This window comes from Mixophyes fleayi, chromosome 7 (genome assembly GCF_038048845.1).
Source record: "Mixophyes fleayi isolate aMixFle1 chromosome 7, aMixFle1.hap1, whole genome shotgun sequence".
NCBI classification, from domain to species: domain Eukaryota; kingdom Metazoa; phylum Chordata; class Amphibia; order Anura; family Limnodynastidae; genus Mixophyes; species Mixophyes fleayi.
In genome coordinates, this window is record NC_134408.1 from 31,332,743 (window position 1) to 31,352,966 (window position 20,224).

A 20,224-nucleotide genomic window follows, 5' to 3' on the forward strand; every position below is an offset into this window, starting at 1 on the left:
TCAGTGTTGTGTGCTATAAGTTCACTAGTAATGGACTTACTTACCTGTGCTCAACTAATCTGGTCCCCCTGTTGGCAACGCTCTCTGTTGATCGACTGTGAAATAGGTCCCCTCATCAACATCATTATCATCATTTATTTATATAGCGCCACTAATTCCACAGCGCTGTACAGAGAACTCATTCACATCAGTCCCTGCACCATTGGAGTTTAGTCTAAATTCCCTGATACACACACACACACACACACACACACACACACACACACACACAGACTAAGGTCAATTTTGATAGCAGCCAATTAACCTACTAGTATGTTTTTGGAATGTGGGAGAAAACCGAAGCACCCGGAGGAAACCCACGCAAACACGGGGAGAACATACAAACTCCACACAGACAAGGCCATGGTCGGGAATTGAACTCATGACCCCAGTGCTGTAAGGCAGGAGTGCTAACCACTAGGCCACTGTGCTGCCCAGTAGGAGTGACTAGCGTCCCCTGTCTGATATAGTCCTGTTACTGGTCTCCTAGCTTCTGCCGAGGTGAGTGTTTATCATACCACACTGCCTGCAAGAGTAAGGAAAGTATCGCCGAATCGCGGTAGTCTCCAGGGGACTCCCAGACAGGGTGGAGTTATGGAGTCCCATGTATGTTCTGCATTAATGTTTACCTTTAAAAATATCTGAACTTTCAGTTTTGGTGGATTTGCTGATATGTCTTTCAGATTAGGAAAATATAAAAAATATTGTGACCTCTGGTTAGAGTAGGAATTATTTTTTGTTTTGCTTTATAGTCTGATCATCTACGACTCAGACCAGAATAGTCTATGCACGCTTATAAAGGCTAATATAAAAACTTGGGAGTGGGTGAAACAAATGAGTCACCTCTGCTCAAGCATGTACAGTTCTATCTAACCGAGTCTTGTTGGATGCACATCAGCCTTGGAGCTTCAAAAATCAAAGTATAATGTCGTTGAAACCTAAAAATGTAGTTGAGGGTCAACGTTGAGAGAAAATGAAAAACGCTTACTTGGGTGCCACACAGATGCCAGGTGGGACAAGGTCCCACAGAGCACTTCATTACCCTTTACCTGCTCTGACTCTTTGATGCAAGCCAACTGGGTTTCAATGCCCCTCCCTCGCGGGGGCGGATCTAGAAAATTATTTTACTGGGGGCGATTTGGGGTGGGCAATTTAGTCTCCGCCCCCTTTTTGACTGGTAAGGCTGCCTGCGGCTGCACACTGTGTGCAGATCCGTTCGACAAGGAGAGTATACTGCCCGGCCACTTTGATTATGTTTAAAACACAATAGGAGCAGCCTGGCAGGACTCTGTCTGCCTGTCTCTGCCCAACGGACCTGCACACAGTGTGCAGCCGCAGGCAGCAAGCCCCTGCCCGATCGCCCCCCCCCTTCCCCCTTGGTTCTGCCAGTGCTACCCCGCGATCTTCCCGTTCAGGATGAACAGAAAATTCAGAGGACAAGCATCGACACCTGCTCTGCTTGCTTCAATCGGGTGGAATGTGGGAGGAGAGAAGTGGGTTGGGGCGTGCAGAGGCGGAACTAGCAAGCTGTGGGCCCTGGTGCAAGGAGGCAGGGTGGAGGGAACCGGTGCCCGTATCCTCTGCATCTGCCATGCAGCGGGCCCCATTATCTCTATGGGCCCAGGTGCCTGGCACCTGCCTCACAAATGCTAGTTCTACCACTGGGGGCTTGGGACTGTCGGGCTCATTGTGGACCTTGGTAAATCCAGCACATGCAACGTTAAGTAACAGTTTTAATTTCATCTCCTCAAACTCAACCTAAAACTATTTTTGGGTTGAAATTTAAATAGTTTTATTACATTAGCCTCTCCTATAATTGTTCAGGTCACAAGTGTATAATAGAGTATATAATATGTTGTCTCAATAGCTATTAATCATTTAATTTGTATTGCAGTATGACTGCACCACATAGAGCTGGTTTTCTGCTGTGCTTGGCATGGCTTTCAGAGAAGAGGTGGTGCGGTCCCCCCTCCTCTGTGGGAAAGCCCATTCCCATTGAAAGGGGATGAAAGGAATCAGTCTCCCGAGAGGGTTGTTTTCAATTGTGCTCCTCATACAGAGGGAGAAGCACAGCGCTGAGAGGAATGTGGGCTCTGCTGACAGATGACCTCTGGTTCTGACCTCATGCTTTTATAGATCAAGAACATTACATAAATTATGTACATGGAAACTATTACCAACGCCCCCCACGCACACATGTAAAACCACTTGACTAATAGTTGGGCTGCAAGCTGAAGTTTGCTAGAGCTGATTTTTGAGCAATGACACAACTTGTGATGAATTAGAAAAGTTTCCTAATTGTGTTTTCTGTTTTCTTAAACAACTAGATACATGGCTGTAGAGAAAACATGTTACAGGCCTGAAAACAAAGTGATAAATAGTTAAGACAGTTAAGACATTATCTACTGAACATGCAGTAACTCAGCAGTGTTGGAAATGGATTGAAGTCACAGCTCGCTTGGTTTGATTTAATTATCCTTTGAAAAGTCCCTCCAGCGCTCAGCAGTTTCACTCCAGGTTGCGGGAAATCCCAAGCTCTGGAAATGTTTACTTATCTAACCAGAATCTGTCTGCAGTATGGCTGTCATAGCTCAGTGGTGGAACTCTGGTAACGCGATATTGGAGGTTCTGCTCCTCTGCCTATTGCTGACCTGTTTATACAAACAAAGCAGAATCGTTGGGGACTTTATTAATAGAATTATTATTTTTATAGTTGTTTGTCATATTTATTTCCCTTTTCCGTATAAATTAGATAATTTTAAGGACTCCCTGAATGCAAATGGTTTCATGTGAAACAACTGCTAGTAACATTCGCAAATATTCATCTTCTATTTTTATAGCGCCATCAATTCCACAGCGCTGTTCAGAGAATATTTTGGCACCCGCGTTAATCCCTGCCCCATTGGAGCTTGGACAGACAAACACACACATAGACGCACACACACGGGTTAATTTCTCAGCAGCCAATTAACCAACCAGTATATTTTTGGTGTGTGGAAGAAAAGTCCCAAAAGAGCCCAAGAAAAAACAAAAATTCAATTAATGTCACCTGTTAATTAATAGTCCTTAATGACAGAACATGAAAAAATTTGAAAAAGCTTTTAATTGCAAACACATGTTCTAGCATACATACGCGACCGTCATCGCTATCACTCGGCACTTACACCAGACCTGTAGGTGGTGCAATTGATCATCATCATCATCACTATTTATTTATATAGCGCCACTGATTCTGCAGCGCTGTACAGAGAACCCACTCACATCAGTCCCTGACTTACAGTCTAAATTCCCTAACATACACACAGACAGACTAGGGTCAATTTGTTAGCAGACAATTAACCTACCAGTATGTTTTTGGAGTGTGGGAGGAAACCAGAGCACCTGGAGGAAACCCATGCAAACACAGGGAGAACATACAAACTCCACACAGATAAGGCCATAGTCGGGAATTGAACTCATGACCCCAGTGCTGTAAGGCAGAAGTGCTGCCCATGATCCAACAGATAAACACGTACCTTTGAGATGCCCAAAGCTTGACTCTGGCACTGCTGCATGCGCTCGATCTTGGCACTCCCTTAGTGTACATTGACTATGTGCATACGCCATTTCCCTCCCCGTTCCACCCATGAAACCATACACTGTAATAAGAGTTCTTTGTGCTTGAAGACGAATTGGACGTTGCTGGGTTCACTGGTCTATGCTCTAGTTCTGGATATGCGTAGAGCGATTTTACGCAAAACACTGCGCTCATCTGCATTTACGTTCCTTAATTAATCAGGCCCACACAGATAAGGTCCTAGTTGGGGTTCAAACTTATGACCCCAGTGCTGAGGGGCAAACGGCAGTCGCACGGATTAAGCAGAAAAGTTATGTGAGCATGTGGTTACAGACAGCTGGTGTTTGGGACATTGGTGCATGTTTATCAGGATGAAATGTTGGAACACATAAAAAAAAAAAAATTGAAAATAAACTTTTTTTTTTTTTTTTATATGTACTTTAAAGTGGAACCATCACAGTCTGTCCGGTCCAGCAGGATTTATTATAGGTTTTATATCGAAAGATGTCTAGGAGATTAAGTGAAATATAATTGCTTCAGTTAACGCCTGTGTTTTACACAGTCGGTAGCCATGTGCTGGATTGATGGTGGTGTAAACTCTAGTGGGTTAGATGGATTCACCTTAAATCTTCATTATTTTCATGTGCTCAAATGGGAAGTCTACATAAATCCTTAAGTTCAAATAGGTTGAAATCACTTGCTAGAGTAAGTGGTTAGACAAAATACTTACTAATGCCGTTTTAACACACGTACTGGTCTAAACAGAACTTCTCTTAGGTGAGATTAAATAGACACCAGTCTTAGCTTTCACAGTCTAGACCCTCACCCCTCCCTTTCACTGCCATATTTACTAAAACCTTGTGAACTTCACCGAAAACTAAAACTTTTTAGTTTTTGCTGAAGTTCAGTAAGAGAAGTAAAGAAGAAAATGGAAAAAAATATATTTGCCTCCCCTGATCCTGCATGCCAATGGGAAGCTCACAGTAGAGAACCCAGCTTGGAAATCAAAACCGAAACACACCCTCCCTGAGCAGGAGAGAGGCTCCTATGCTCTGACCACAACAGCCGGAATAGAGGATAATGGGAGCAGCACCAAGTTCTTCTTATTTTATGTATCTTGCCTTAACCATAGTTGCCTACTCTCCTGAATTTCAGGGAGTCCTCCTCACCGATCCCAGGCAGGGGTGGACCCTCCCCTGGTCAACCAATACAGCGAATTACAGCAGGGGGCGTGGCTATGGTGACACGCCCTTTACACCTTGCCATCTAAGCTCACCTATGCGAGATCCGAGAAGGGAAAAGGTGGCAAGTTTGGCGTTTTTCGGTGGTTTTGGGTGGAGTTACCCATTAAGAGCCTGACGAAATTTGAAAGTCGTAAACACATCAGCCTGTCCTTCTTTGGCAGTTCTACGGCTGGAGGAGAGTGGAGTTTGTGTATAAAATGCATTTATTGCTGCGAGTTCTCCTTTTAATGCTGCAGAGAAGCTGATGAATCGGACATGATTAAAACAATAATAGATCTTAAGCTGAGGGGTAAGGATTTGGCAAGCTGTTCGTGGTGTTTTTTTGTTTTTTCTCAGCCTGTTAAAAAGGTTTAGTAGACTGAGTACTTGTGTTTAGGATTTATTTAGTACTTTCTGTCCCTCGTGTAGCAGCGTAAATAACATACCTGGGCCTGAGGTTATTAAACTCTGTTAAAACCTCTCAGTAAAATGATTTGGCATTCCCCAATTTGCTGCTTTTCCCAGCTTCCTCCTTATTTGTTTGCGTCTGACTCCGCTCATTTGTACTCTGAATTAAGATGTGCGTTTCTCGGAAGTCAAATATTTCCACGATAAATACAAGATCTGTTTAATCAGAAGTTGGCTGGGATCCTGCCCTTAACGAACCATGGAAGAGGTTTGAACATGTTCTTTTAGACTATCTAATAAAGACAAAAAAAAAAGTATAAATACACTCTTTAATTGGTCCCTTTTTTGTTAACTTTTCCATTTGGTAATACGGAACACAATGTCTGTATTGTTCAGCTGTAAACTCGGTGTTGTTTTAAGTCTGTGGAAAACACTCATTTTGTGGAGTAATTGAATTGTCCTGGTTAATGGATCACTGGTTAGCTCAGCATAAATAAATACATTGGCTGCATATTCCAAGTGAGGAACAAGGATGTATTGAATCCATGGTAGATATTAAGAAACTTTTATTTGCTTAAAAAATGCCAAAGGCATGATCTACAAATAATCCTGAGACGGGGGGTTATTGATTGATTGATTGATCTAGCACATAAATACAAGAGTCAAAGTTGAAAACCCACATACTTCCATATAATTATATCTAGTTATTTTTTCCCCCCAGATTTTCTTTTAGTAATGTACATGAATTTCTATTCCAGTTGGAGGCCTTGCGGCTGTGAAACGTCCTCCACCAGATGCCATTGAGGAGCCAGCTGGAAAGAAAACGCCCAACCACAATGCCTCTAGTCCTCAAACGACACCTGCGAAGCAGCCACCACACAGGAGCCCGGATGTCATTGAAAATGCTCCAGTTAGAGCAGTAAGACTATATTATGATCTTCTTTTTATTCAGTGTGTATGACAGAGTTGATCTCTCTGGACCCAGTAACTGTTGGGGATCCCTGTTTCTTTACCAGATGGACTGAGAGTTTAGTTTCCCTGTGGTCTCCAACTTCATAGTAGCTTGGCTTCACAAAGACCTTACTATTGGAGGGGCTGCCACTATAGGATCTCTTCTTCCTGGTATATTGTTACTATACAAGGTGGATGATTTAAACCTCCTCTGAGAACTTGAGAGGCTTTGAACTTGCTCCAGATACTGTAAGAGGGAGAAGCTCTGAAGAAGGCCTGACCTTGATAAGGGAGGATATCTAAGGATGTTAACATGCTTGGCCAAAAGGGGTTCGTCTTCCAGTTGGAAATGGGTGTAAATATCTATGTCCAGTGTAAGAAGGATAAGGGGATGTGTCTAATATTCTCCCGAGAAGACTGCAGACATCCTTGGCTCTCGGCACTGTATACCAAAAAGTGAATGCAATAGGTCAGGCATGGCAGGCGTGTGGCGTGTGAAAGACCATTTGAAGTAGATTAAACGGCTTCCATGTATTTAGTCAACCCATCTCAAGTATCCATTGTCCTAAAAGCTATTGTTATCAGCAAAGGTAGTGGGGTAATTATATGTCGCTAAGATTTAAATATTACTCTACCAGATAAATCTGGCCAAATGTAAAAAGTCCTGGTTAGCTTCTGCAAGCGTATTTGAATAGCCATATTCCCATAATGCATTTGTGTTGACTACTAAGCAACTGGGGCCTGTGCCACAAACTCAATAAACCTTTCATTTTTTTTCCCAGGGCATTAGAGAAATTAATCCGAACAGCGGAGTTAGCAGCAACTGCTCTGTCTGCGGTAAACATGTCCATTTGGTCCAGAGGCACATGGCTGACGGAAAGTTGTATCACAGGAATTGTTTCAGGTGGGTCTGTTGTGTATGGTCTGTGTTTTACGTGACTTTGTTCTGTGCATATTTGTAGATCAGTGGAGTAACTGAGGATCTGAGGACCTGTTCGGTAGTTCGCCGGCTCAGTTTACTGAATTGTCTGCATCACCGGCGGGCGGATTATAGAGTCGTCATCATCATTATTTATATAGCGTAACTAATTCCACAGCGCTATACAGAGAACTCTCTCACATCAGTCCCTACCCAATTAGGGATTACAGTATAAATTCCCTAACATATACACACACACACAGACAGACTAGGGTCAATTTGATAGCAGCCAATTAACCTACTAGTATGTCTTTGTGTGAGCGGAAATGGGAGCACCTGGAGGAAACCCGGGGAGAACATACAAACTCCACACAGATAAAGCCATGGTCAGGAATTGAACTCATGACCCCAGCGCTATGAGGCAGAAGTGCTAACCACTAAGCCACCGTGCAGCCGAAGAGTCTTGCTGTCCGCTGCGTTAATAACCTGGCAGCAGTAGGAATCCACAGTATGCCACCAGTTGTTCAGTCCATGAGAAGTGTGGTGCAGCCTGGGGCCTTTGGGTTGCCCCTTTTTTATAGGACCCACCTTTATTTTCAGTATATTGGAATTAGTGTGTGAAATATGCTGTCTGCCATGATTGCACTTTTCTTTTGTGTACATTTTTCTGTGCTCCAAAGCAAAGTTGTGTGTTTTAACTATTTCAGATGTAAGCAGTGTTCACGGACGTTGCAGCCGGGTGGTTATAAAGCAGGAGAACAGCCTGGTACACTCATCTGCAAAGATCATCTTACTCACACTCCCTCCCCAACAGCGACCAATGTTTCAGCTTCTGGGCCATACACACCTGTAGTGTCTTCTGTAGGTGGTAACCTGACATATCACACTACCCAGCCTGGCAGCACTTCTACCAACAAACCTTGGCAAAGCACTCCAAGTCCCTCCGTCCCGGCACCAAACAATAGAACTGCTGTTGGCTTTGTCGACAATAACAAGATCACGACCGGTGTTCCTGGTGCCGCAGGCCAGGAGCCTGCTAATAAGGTCACCCACAACTTTCAATCCACAGTCATCAAGAATGGTCCAAGTTCTGCAAACACCATCAATACTGAACCCACAAACAGGACAGCTCTTGGATTTTATGGTAACACTAAGACAAATGTTTCAAATGTGTCAGGCCCTGGTAAATTGGATAACTTTTTGCCTCGGAGCAACTCTTTTCAAAGGGAAGCTAAGAATGAGTTAGGACAATTTGGCCAACAAAGCAAAGTTACCGGTGCCACAGGTAATGTCCCAAGTGTGTCCTCTCTGTCTTCTGGAAGGTCTTCAGCTACTAAAGATGAAACCAAGGAACAAAACACAACACCAAAGTCCTGGCTTTCGTCAACTGCAAAAAATAAGGAAGCCCGTGAAGCGTTCTTCCTGTCGAAACCGGTAACAGAGCCAACAGCAAACCAATTTCCGTCTGGCCGAGAGTCTCCCAAAACATCCGTGTCCAATGAGCCAGGAAGATCTGTGACTATTACTGTAACACCACAAACTCCTGAGGCTAACGCTGGAAAAGATAAAGCTAGGAACTTTCTCTTAAAAAATATTCCTGGATCAACTTCTCCCAAATCGGTCCGGGCGACAGAGAGTGCAAACGGCATATCCACACCAAATAGGTACGATTGTGTGACTTATTTTAGGACGGTTATTCAAGTAGATTCTACTTGTAATGTCATCATTGAGTCTCTGTATTGCCAGTTGCATGTCCGTAATAAACGATTGTACCTCCGTGTAGATAGAGTGCTGTAATAGTTGCAACTTAATTTTGTGCAAGGTTCTGACTTTTTTATATTTATGTGTTTCTTGACCTACTATGTGACGTGAAACACACTGTCCCTAATTCCTTGGAAACCAGAACTGTCAGGGGAATGTGGTCAATAAGGATGGTTGTGGTCACCTGTCCATTTATGCCAAGATATCTACAAATGAAATTCCTGCTTCAGCAGTAGTGGGTGAAAGATGTAGGGGGTGTTTTACTCTCTAAAAGTAAGGAGAAAATTAGCAAAGGACTCTCGCTCCTTCCTACAGTTCTTTGTCCAGTACCCTGCAGACAACTAGGGACAGTTTACAGTTTATTTTTGAACACATTCCCTTAAAGAGCTTCATTGGGAATCTGCTATTTAGTGCAACTTTGTATAATGGGGTTTTCCCCTAATAAAGTCAGGGTTCATCTTTTTATTTTTTTCAGATAATTTTAAATTGGGGAACCTAGACCATTATATAAAGAATGGGCCAAATCAGGCGGATAATAATAATAAAACACATCTTTATATTGTGCCAATATTCTGCACCGCTTTAGAATTGGGAGCAGTAAATTATATGAATATATATGGAACACTATGCTCATATATGACGATCATGAGATTTGCACACTGAATCACATCTGTTATGGCCGTTTATAACAAGCAGGCAGAATTGTAGATTGTTTTATCTTTATAATATTGAACTTTTAAATGTTATACCATCCAGAACAAGATTCCCCCTCCTGAGGTTGTAGTTTAATGACATTTAGAGAGCTATAGAGTATTTTTATGTATCCACACTTCACTTTCTTTTTAAGTAGTCCCAAAATGTACTTTTTACCTCCTGGACATCAGCAGAGTCCCACCCTACAAAGTGTAATCCTGCTTTCTGCAGCTTTCACCAACACGGCTGCTGTGTATTTAATATGTCTTCAAATTTTTAAGGACAACTGATCCACATCCAAAGGTAACTGAAAGCTTCACACCGAAGACGGAGCCCGTGAAACCTGTTCCAAAAGAACGAAAAAGTAAAGTGCCAACATCTGTTTCCAGTCCGGAGCCCCCGAAAAGTACTCCGACATATACTGCTGGCAAGGGCGTCAGTACACCGAGCTCTGACAAGGGTCCTGTTCCTGCACAGCGCTCCCAACCTGCACAGCCAACCTATCCTGCACAGCCTAGTGTGCTGCACCCAGGCAGAGTCCAGAAGGTGGATGAACCATCTCCAAAGAGTGAGTATTCTTTCATCACCGCTCTTCTGCTAGGTATAGTTACAGCAGAGTCCAGCTTAGTGTAGCTTTAATTGGACGTCATCAGTGTTTTCTGTCCTCCCTGCTCTCATCTCATTGCGCTGAAGTGTGACCCAAATGTCGTTCCATTCCTCTTGCTTTTAATGAACTGCTCTATTTATTTTCAGCACAAAATCCTGGCACCATAGTGTCAAAGCCAGAAGATCCTGCAGCCTGGAGATCTATGCTAAAATCAGTGGAGAAGAAACCAGCAGCCCAAAGGTATGTTCAGGGGATGGGGGTTAAAAACCCCCCAAAAAGAATAGCTGCTGGAATATAGAAGGTTCTTAAAGGGGAACTTCGCCAAACAACCATGTTCCTCGAATTAGCAGAACCGGTAGTCTGATGCCTGGGCCATCAGCAATTTGGGGAAACAATAACCTTCCCACCAGCTGTTCTAGTTTTGAGAAGGGGTTGCTGTGATTATTTATTATTATTATTATCATTATTTACTATTTTTTTTAAAATTATTATTACTACTATTATTAATAATAATGATAATATTTTATAATTCATGATTTCCCTAGGGATATTTGTTATTATCAATGTTACTGGAGTCTGCCATTATGCTGAAAAAAATGCACCTGGAAATGGAACCGTCATGCTAAATTATAATTAAAAGATAGTGTTTGCTTTTAAACTGTATTAATCTTATTTTAGTCAAGGGTAAAGCCATGCAAAGCATATTCTGTTTATTCATTGTGTGCGTAAGGGGGCAGGGATCCTCCAATTACCATGAAACTTGGCATTAGAAACCCAATACCTCTCACTAAAGAGTCCAAACCAATGCTTCTTTATATTGGAAGAAGTTGAACAAACTTTTGGAGTATAATGTAATATTACATTATAATTTATATATACTGGCATTTTACCAATTTCATATGGACCCAGGTTTTTAAAATTGCATTTTTATTATCTTCCCTCTAATAACAAATAATATCTTTGTACTACTGGGAGATTTTGTTGGAATGCTTCTATTTGTTAGAAGGCAGATAAAATATCCTGCAAGCTTATGATCTACACCAGTGATGAACAGCAGACAGCCCTCCGAGCATTCCCCTGCGGCTCCAGCTCCTCTTTGTGTTGTTGTCAGGTTTGCTATAGCTTGTAAGGCTTGTATAAACTGTCTGCTGATCTGTTATTACAGATAGGTGTCTCTTCCATTGATTAAATGTGTTGTTTTCCCTTGTTCCGGAGATTAAAGGTGATGTGCGGCCTTTTGAAGATTAGATGGCCGCCTTTGCGGTCCTTGAAGTGTGTCAGGTTGCCTATCGCTGCTTTACACACATTCCTGCAGTCTCACCCTCAGCTTGGCTAAACCTCTTGGTAGAACCAGCTGAGAGATGTGAGTCATCGTAAATACTATGTACCGAAATAGTTGTGTAACTTCGAAAAATTAACTCCAGGCCACTTCCAGTTAAGTGTCAGAAGAGTGTTTATAGCATGTGTCTGGGAAAATCCTGGAATTTCTAAATTACTGAATTCTCTGGCTGCGGTATGTGCAGAGCTTTTGCCTGCGTGCAGAATAATAGTTTATTATAGAGTTCCAGCTACAGCCAGTCATAGTAATCCCTGCTTCCTGACCCCAGAAACCAAACAACGCATATCTTTGCCTCATATTTGTCACTGTAATATGGGGATTGTGTAATCTTAAGTCCTGATGTTCATTAATGCTACAGATGCTTAAGTGAAGTCTATTTCCCCCCTGCAAATTGTCATCATATTTTACTTAGGACTCTACACGAGGCCAAGCCGACTCCAAAAGAGCCAGAGATGACCACTGGTCAAAAGAAACCGACCACCGTTGTGACTTCTACTATCTGGCAAAGCCCTGCTGGCAAAAATAACCCAACTGCTCCAACAGTACCCACTACTACACCCAGACCTGCTGACAAAGAGAAGAACCCAATGCCTCCAACAGGACCAACTTCTACATCCAAACCTGCTGGAAAAGAAAACAAGTCAACTCAACCAACGGCACCCACTTATACACCAAGCCCTGCTGGAAAAGAGAGCAAGCCAACTCGGCCAACGGCTTCCACTTATACACCAAGCCCTGCTGGAAAAGAGAACAAGTCAACTCAACCAACGGCACCCACTTACACACCAAGTCCTGCTGGAAAAGAGAGCAAGCCAACTCAACCAACAGCAGCCACTTCTACACCAAACTCTGTGGCCCCAGGTAAAAAATACAATATAAAAGGGGGGCTATAGTAATTTGGAAGGTGCTATACCTACTTCTGTAACCGTCACTTTTAAATCTGTTTATACATCGTGGAGCACTAATACTTTTAATGCAGTTGTCCATGTAGAGAAAATATGAGTGCTCACCTCAAAGCTATGGACAGCCTTAAAGTTCGTACACTTTGGCACTTCCTACGCGCCCGCCCTTCAGCCTAATCTGAAACCCCACCGCTGCTGTACATAGCACGATTTCTAAGGTGCAGTTAGTACACACCGACCTATGTTTCGGCCATTCTTGAAAGTTTACAAACACAGCTTGTTTTGTACCGACAGTGTTACGTTGTACTTGTAAAGTTATAGCTGTACCTCCAACAGTATCGTTCATCACATCCCCATGTGATGTCAACTGAGCTTTGTAGTCACGACGCATTCACACACGTATTGGCACACATAAATTTGAAACAAAACATTGAGTTATGTGAAACGTTGCTGGCAAAGTGATAAGTAGTGTGATTTTATTGTAAGGTGACCGGTAATCTCTCATCCTCGTAAATTCCTTTCATCCATAAATTAATTGGTGTCTGCTCCAACCCTTTGTAACCCAATGTAAGCAGTGTAGATGTTCAGATTGAGATGAGCACTAAATTAATATATTAAAAAGATATATCTAAGAATATAAATGAACAGCTAGCCTTTTCTGCGGATACCTACATACGGCAAGTATGTAGAAACACCACACACCTTTGTGAAATGCTGTTTAAACTCCTTTGTCAGTCCAGTAGCCTAGAACTACCCTGCATCCTAAATGACTTTTCTTTGCTCCTTTTGCATACAGTCAGTGCACACTGGTCCTGCTTGCCAACCCCCAGCCCCAAAGGTATTCACGCTAAGATTTGAGTTTCCTGTAATGACAAGCGGAGATAGCTCTGTGTGCAAAGATCAGCTTTTCCCCAACAATCAGGGGGAGGTCGTGTAAAGGAAACCAGATGGGTGGGAGAGCAGATGGCTTCTATTGAGGGAAACATTTTAATTTAAGCTAACTTTGGCCTTTAATAATGGACACCTATTGTCCTTTTGATCCTGTGATGTATATTGTACTTTCTTACTACTTCTCCTTTGTCTGTTCTCCGGATGTTAATTCTTTTTGCCTACAGCTTTGTTGGCTTTTAAACCTTCTGCGTTGAAAGTATTCTATATGTATACTGCTGTCTTGTAATATACTTAATATGTCTTTGACTTCTTTGCACTTAACTTAGTTGAAAAATCAGACTGAAAAATGATAGGCTTTCCTGAGGGTGCAGTCGTCTCACTGAGACGTTTGTGGTGAGCCGCTTGCATGTACACTGATGGTTCTGCCGTGTCTATGTGCTGTATTGCATGTTCCATAGTGATGTACTTTACCCCCTGCATCTGGGTTGTAAGTGTGGAATGTGACCTTAAGCTGTGTACACACTACAGAATTTTCCACCAACTTTTTATGCCGAACGATTTTACATGCGATCGATGGTCCGATCGCTCTGTCCATGGACTACATACACACTAGCCTTGTTTAGGACAAGAAAGGGAAGAGCGGACGTCCCTTTAGCGACTTTTTACAGCCATCTTGTCGTTAGTAATAATTTTAATTTCATACACACTGAAGCATCATTTGTGGGTCATATAACGATATACCAAAGACATTAGCCTAAAGGGGCAGAGCTTTCATTATAGTTAACACCCAAAGCTGCATAAAAAGAGAAGGCAACACTGTCTCTTCATTCATTCCTATAAATTAGAAGTTTAGTAACATACATAAAATTTAGAAAAACATTTATCTGCTAAAGTGCAATGCAATGATTATTCCCTAATAATAAAATTCCTTCGTATGGAATGCTCCATTCTCAGCGTGCATCCATCGCTGATTGGTCCACAGCAGAAACGAACGCCCATGTCTGAGTGTATAAAATGACAGAGGAACCTGTTTGGCGCCGAGGAGCGTCAGAAGATGGCGAGTGAGAAGGTGACAGTGGGGGTTGCGGGTGTGGAGAAGGTGTCAGTGAGGGTTGCAGCTATGGAGACGGAGACAGAGAGGGTTAGAATGAACGGCCACCTACAGAGTGTAGGCAACTAATTATTGGGTGGCGCTGAACAAATATTCTGCCAATTGACCTCTCTGAGGCATAAGGCATTTTGTACCTCAATGGTGGCACTTATGAATGGTTTAGCACACAAAATTGCTGCTTTCACCATGTAGGTGACCAGAAGCTTTAAAATGAAAAAAATATTGTAGTTTTTCAGTGTTGCTGTAATCCTTGGTACAATAAACAGAATCTCAACCTGTCCTTCCACACCCCCTTGGCTTTAAACTGCTGGCGTTTTCCTTAAATGGACTTTTTCTCAAACAGCCAACTTCTGCTTGTACCAACACGTAGGTTCAGTTATCGGGGAACGTGTTTCAGCCTCTGTTGTTCTATGCTCCTTTCTCTCGGCTCTTTCATGTCTGTGTAGACGTTTGAAGACACAACATGTATCCGATGGCATGAGTGTGCATGAGGGTTGTTTTGTATGTAACCAGATCTTGTTTTGCTGTGATATATTACGTTTGCATTGTCATTGCAGTTCTCTGGATGTTTAAAGCGGTATCACATTTTGGCCTCGCCATCTTTTTCATAGAGACTCTGCTTCTTTTTAGATCCAGCCAATGGACTACACCCCAGGAGAAAGCTTCTTACAGCCAAAATTGACTTGATTAACGATTGGCCTAAAATTGAGCAAAAGTGGCAAGATGGCGCTCTGGTCGCTGAGGGAGGCCCGCCCTCATGGCGCCCTCACCTAATAAGGGGCAATGATACTTCTAAAAATTCTTCCACTACAGATAAGACCAGTAAAGATGATCTTGTTGGTAAGTAGAAGAATGATTGTCAGTTGTATATTTTGCCAAAGACAGATGTGTGACTGTACTGTATGTGCTTAGAAAAAGGGACTTGTAGGTCTCCTCTAACATTTTGAAATTGGAAACTGGGACACCCGTATGATCGGATGTTTTGGGTTTTTTTTTTGTGTTTTTTCTAGAATCTCCTGCATGCGTTTTTTAGGGTCCAGTTTTTCTTATTAATTTGGGAGCAGCAGGAGTCTAAACAGAGGAGTGAAAGATTTTTTTAGTGTGGAGGAAGTGTGCCGTGTGACTGCTGGTATGGGTCAGTAAGACCCTAAAGCTATATGGGTGCTAGGAAGAGCGACGGGCACTTCTGGTTGCTGCAATGACCGAAGTCGTGCCAAATTCTGTCACCGCTGGCTTCCAGCTTAAGTGTTTGTCAGCCACACAGTAGACCATGACCATCCTGATTTGCGGACCCCCAAAAAACATCAAGGCTTGCGGTGAAGTGGGTGGGGAATTCACGAAAAGTGGGTGTGGTTGAGTGTATTAGGGTGTGTTTATGTGAAATGGAGATGTGGCATACATAGATCAGGGCTATTTTGTCCCAATTTTGCCTGGGCACATAAATGTTGGGAGGTACATTTTGAATCGGCCAATATACACAAACGTGCAGCCTATCAACTGATTGTGAAGCGGCGGCTTCGGTGAAGCATTTTTTGAGGCACTCGGTTGAGGCAGCTGTTCTGTGAATTGAAACAATATTTGAATGCAATCTATCCGTTCATTGGAAATATATACCGGTCAAAAGTTTATGAATAACAAATTTAGGCTGCACCTGATGCACCAAAATCTTGCACAGATTGGGTCAAACAATGCCCAGTTGTTGGACCGCTCCCCTTTGTTGTTGGACCGCTCCCCTTATTCGTCCACACTTATTTATAGTGCGGTTCTGTTGCCAGTTGTTGGCTCTAGTCACTTCACTGCATGAGCAGTGTGCTGCCATAGGTCAGACATTACTATGAGTCATGTTACACAAGTGACATTACGTATCAAATATAATACATTTTACTTAAGTGTAAACGTATTAAAGATAAACTGCTACTGGTTTCAACACAGATTTTATATATGAGCTTGACATAAAAACGTATGAGTCGCTCCGTGACCCTGTCTGTCCTGGCGAGAACAGTTAGTGTAGCGAGCTCTGTGTGCGCTCTGTTCTTTCCTCACCTGGCTTCCTACATACCACACAGCAGGACAGTGCCAGAATAGTGCACGCTAACAGCTCAACTCTGAAGCACATTATTACATATGCAATACAGTATTTTAGTACTTTTTTTTTCTGCTAAACATTGACCACAGCACTATGCATTAAAAACACAAAAAAGCAATATTTGACATATATTACATACATATAGTTGCATTTCAACAGTCCACAGGATAAGTTGGTGTAGCTAATAATTTAAATATTTGGTATCGGTCCACCTATATTTGTGTACGTTCGTTATTGGCCTTTAAATCAAAACTACACTGGCGCGTTGGTAACGATCTCCAGTTCCCAGCAATTACAGTTGCAGCAGTGTTTATATTTTTGGCCACATGTTATTTTTACCTCCTCTGACGAGAACACACAGAAGTGGGTGAGACATAAACGATCAGTCAGCTGAACACATGACCTCAGTGATGTGACAGGTTACACAAGTCTGGCCTCACCCCTCTGAGTCACCGTAATGACATGGGAGGTAGAAAGTAATGTCATGTATCAGGTGTAATGTTTTCCTGCTTAGAGCTAATTTTAGACCCAAATCATTACTTACCAGACTTCCTTCTAAGAGACTTACCTAAATGGGTTCTAAGGAATTAATGGGCTTACTTTTCACTGATTCTTGTTCAGTCTATTGTGTATGTATGTGTGTGTATATGTGTGTGTGTGTGTGTGTGTATATATATATATATATATATATATATATATATATATATATATATATATATATATATATATATATATATATATATTTTAAATTATTGTGGTGCTTGGCTTATTCAGCAAACTAATCCCCAACTTGAGCTGTCCATGCTGTGTCGGCAATTGTTCTAAGCAGCACTGACAGCTGCTGAATGCGGAAGGAGTTAGGCGCTCCTGCAGTACCCAGAGGCAGTTGATTCATTGGTCGGGTTTGTCTAACCTATGGAAAGTTTCTGACATCATCTAGTTTACTGAGATCTGCCACCTTATCTTCTCCCTTGTATGGCAACCTGTATAACTTCTGGCAGCTTGCTGAGACTTGCAGTGCTACAAGAGGTACATGTCTTGTGTAAAGGTATAATGTGGCACTGCCTGCTGAAATTTGTTGTGCCGCAGGCCCGACTGTGGTTTTGGTGTCGTCTCTGGCTTTGCAGTTGTCTTGCTGCTTCCCTCCACACAATGCCTTTTTTTATTCTCTTATTGTTGTATTGTAAACTGACATGTTACAGGAAGCATTGTAGATAAAAGTAATAAAACAAACCGTTTCCTCTTGAACCAGTAGGGAATCAGGATGTGTAACTTGAAATGTAAAAAATGTAAGGGGGAAAACATATATCCATTTTTAAACTGAGAACTGCAGTCACTTCCCTTAATTACAGTCACTCTGGGGCTGATGCGGCGCGGGACATGCGCCCGTTTGCATGGCGTATTGTGCGTGAAATCGCTCTGTGCATGTCCAGACAGAGAGTGCACGTCTATGCAGACCTGCCTGATTAATTTACTCCCATCCCCACTGTAGCCAGCTGGTATTCATAGAGTGAAGACAAGCCATGTCTTTTTCTACTGGTAGTCCCCAAAGCATGCCAGTCTATATGCTAGCCGCACCTAGGCTCACCTTGCCACCTGGCGCGAGCTCCAGGTTCGCCGTCCAATATAACCACACACCTGGGCTGCCATTTTTTTTTAGGAGTTCTGGCCATTAAGCACGCAGGCCGCATTAAGCGCACAGCAGAAGAACTTTTGACGTAATAGGACCGTGGTAATTATCAGAAGTTGAGAATCTTTTAATTACTTTATTATTTCTTTCTTGCAGAAGACAACAATCTCGCTTCACCTAACAAGGTTTGTACATTAATAGAATAACTGAAATGTAAAAATATATAAATATAATATACATGTCTATTTGGGTTGGGATTGGGAAGGTTCCCAGTTGTCTGATTTTTAGTAATGGTATTATACAACACCTGTCTGCCCCTTCCTACAACACACACAGACGTCTCGCCCCAATAGGGTTGTCCGTCTCCTACTAGTGGCCCCTGTCTACCATGATCATATCGTTTTTACTGTCCATTCTGCGCAAAACTCATCTGTAGTAAAATAATATACTACCTGCCAGTAATTATTTTTAAGATTTCAAAATTACTTTTAGGTGTTTTATACTGAAAATTATTTTTCTGTGATCTTTACATGGATTAAATTTAGTGTTCATAATTACATTATTGAAGTGTCTGTGCTCCATATAGACTAGTAAACTAACCTTTATTAATGGGTTGGACGTCTGTGTAATAAAACATAGTTCCAAACACTGCTGGTTATCAAGCTGAGGGGTACCTTGGTGTTATCAGGGGTGCTCGACATCTATACTACATCTGGCTCCGAGCCCTAGTCCTCTGATCATTGCATCTAGCAGAAGAGGGTCTTGGGGCAGAATGATTGTGGTTTGAATAACCAGTCTCGTCTGTTACAGCTTCGTCCAGAATACATTCCTGAAGAGGTCATCCAGAAGCAGCTCCAGATCATTGAGCACGAGCTGGACTCTTTGGAGCAGCGAGGAGTGGAGTTGGAGAAACAGCTACGTGTCTCTGATGGAGGTGAGGCTGCAAGCTGGTATATGTGTGTTCCAACTGGACACCTGTGCAAGGATATGTAGAAATAGAGCTTAGTACACTTAAAATAGGGATTACTTACATGTGAGAGTCCCTACATATGCATTTCTGTACTGCACATGCACACAAAAAATGCATATGTCTGTATATAGATTTTTGAGTATCGTTGACTTGTGTGCCCAAATGCCAGGAGTGACGGGTTACTGTAAGCAGAGTACAGCAAGGCCACATGCACATAATTGCAACACAATTGGATATGGAGGCATTTAGGACGTATTTCTTGTGGGTGCTTGAGGCTGGTGAATGTGATGATGCCTGTTAGCAGCACTATCCAGCAGCTTCTGATTGGCTGATTCTGTATTGACCCCTCCAGCTGATGGTACTTAATTGGTTAGCATGTGGTCAGTGGCGCTATATAAATAAATGGTGATGATAGAGAGATTATATATATATATATATATATATATATATATATATATATATATATATATATATATATATATATATATATAGATATATAGATAGATAGATATATAGAGATAGATAGATAGATATATTATATAATTATAATATGTTGCGCCAGACTGAACATATACAGGATAAGACGCACATGTATTTGTACAGAGTGCAAATGTGTCCACCTTTACCTAAGCCACACAGACTTTCCACATGCACAGAAACTGTCTACAACCTGTGATCTTTATGTTGAGCTCTGTGTATGCACCTCTCAACACCGGGTGATCATAGAGGAGCTCGAAGCGTTCTGATCATCCCTAACTTTTACTATATACACACCACCCAGCTAGCATCCAACACTGATCCCACATAATATACCAGCATCATTATCCCAATGTCCCCCACACCAACCAGTGCCCTTATATAGTAGCTTGTGGCTGATCTAACCATACCAACATATGTCATAATTGATGGAACTTCTGCCTTAGAATGAGAGGGGTTGATGATGCTTTTAGTTAAACATATCGAACCAAACTAGGCTTTATTTAATGAGGTTAAACACATTCCATAACGCTGTGTTTGGGTAATGTAATGATCCCATTGACGTGATGCTGCTCCCTTATCGTTGGGTGATAGAATGTTCAGCATTCATGGTCCAGGTATGGGAACCTGTACAACTCCCAGCAAACTCTCCAACAGCTGC

General features: G+C 42.2%; 1 protein-coding gene across 3 annotated transcripts in view; it reads left to right on the forward strand.

Moving 5' to 3' along the window:
* MICALL2 (MICAL like 2) overlaps positions 1-20,224 on the forward strand; it is a 48,360-nt gene that overhangs the window by 20,309 nt on the left and 7,827 nt on the right. For 2 of the 3 annotated variants that reach the window (XM_075179581.1, XM_075179580.1), the window contains exons 5-13: positions 5,985-6,145; positions 6,960-7,081; positions 7,804-8,760; positions 9,832-10,118; positions 10,304-10,397; positions 11,909-12,357; positions 15,031-15,240; positions 18,273-18,301; positions 18,927-19,050. In XM_075179581.1, coding sequence (XP_075035682.1) covers positions 5,985-6,145; positions 6,960-7,081; positions 7,804-8,760; positions 9,832-10,118; positions 10,304-10,397; positions 11,909-12,357; positions 15,031-15,240; positions 18,273-18,301; positions 18,927-19,050 — 2,433 coding nt within the window. Of the gene's footprint in view, positions 1-1,572; positions 1,759-5,984; positions 6,146-6,959; positions 7,082-7,803; positions 8,761-9,831; positions 10,119-10,303; positions 10,398-11,908; positions 12,358-15,030; positions 15,241-18,272; positions 18,302-18,926; positions 19,051-20,224 lie in introns of those variants that run through there. The other variant, XM_075179582.1, reaches the window with a different exon arrangement.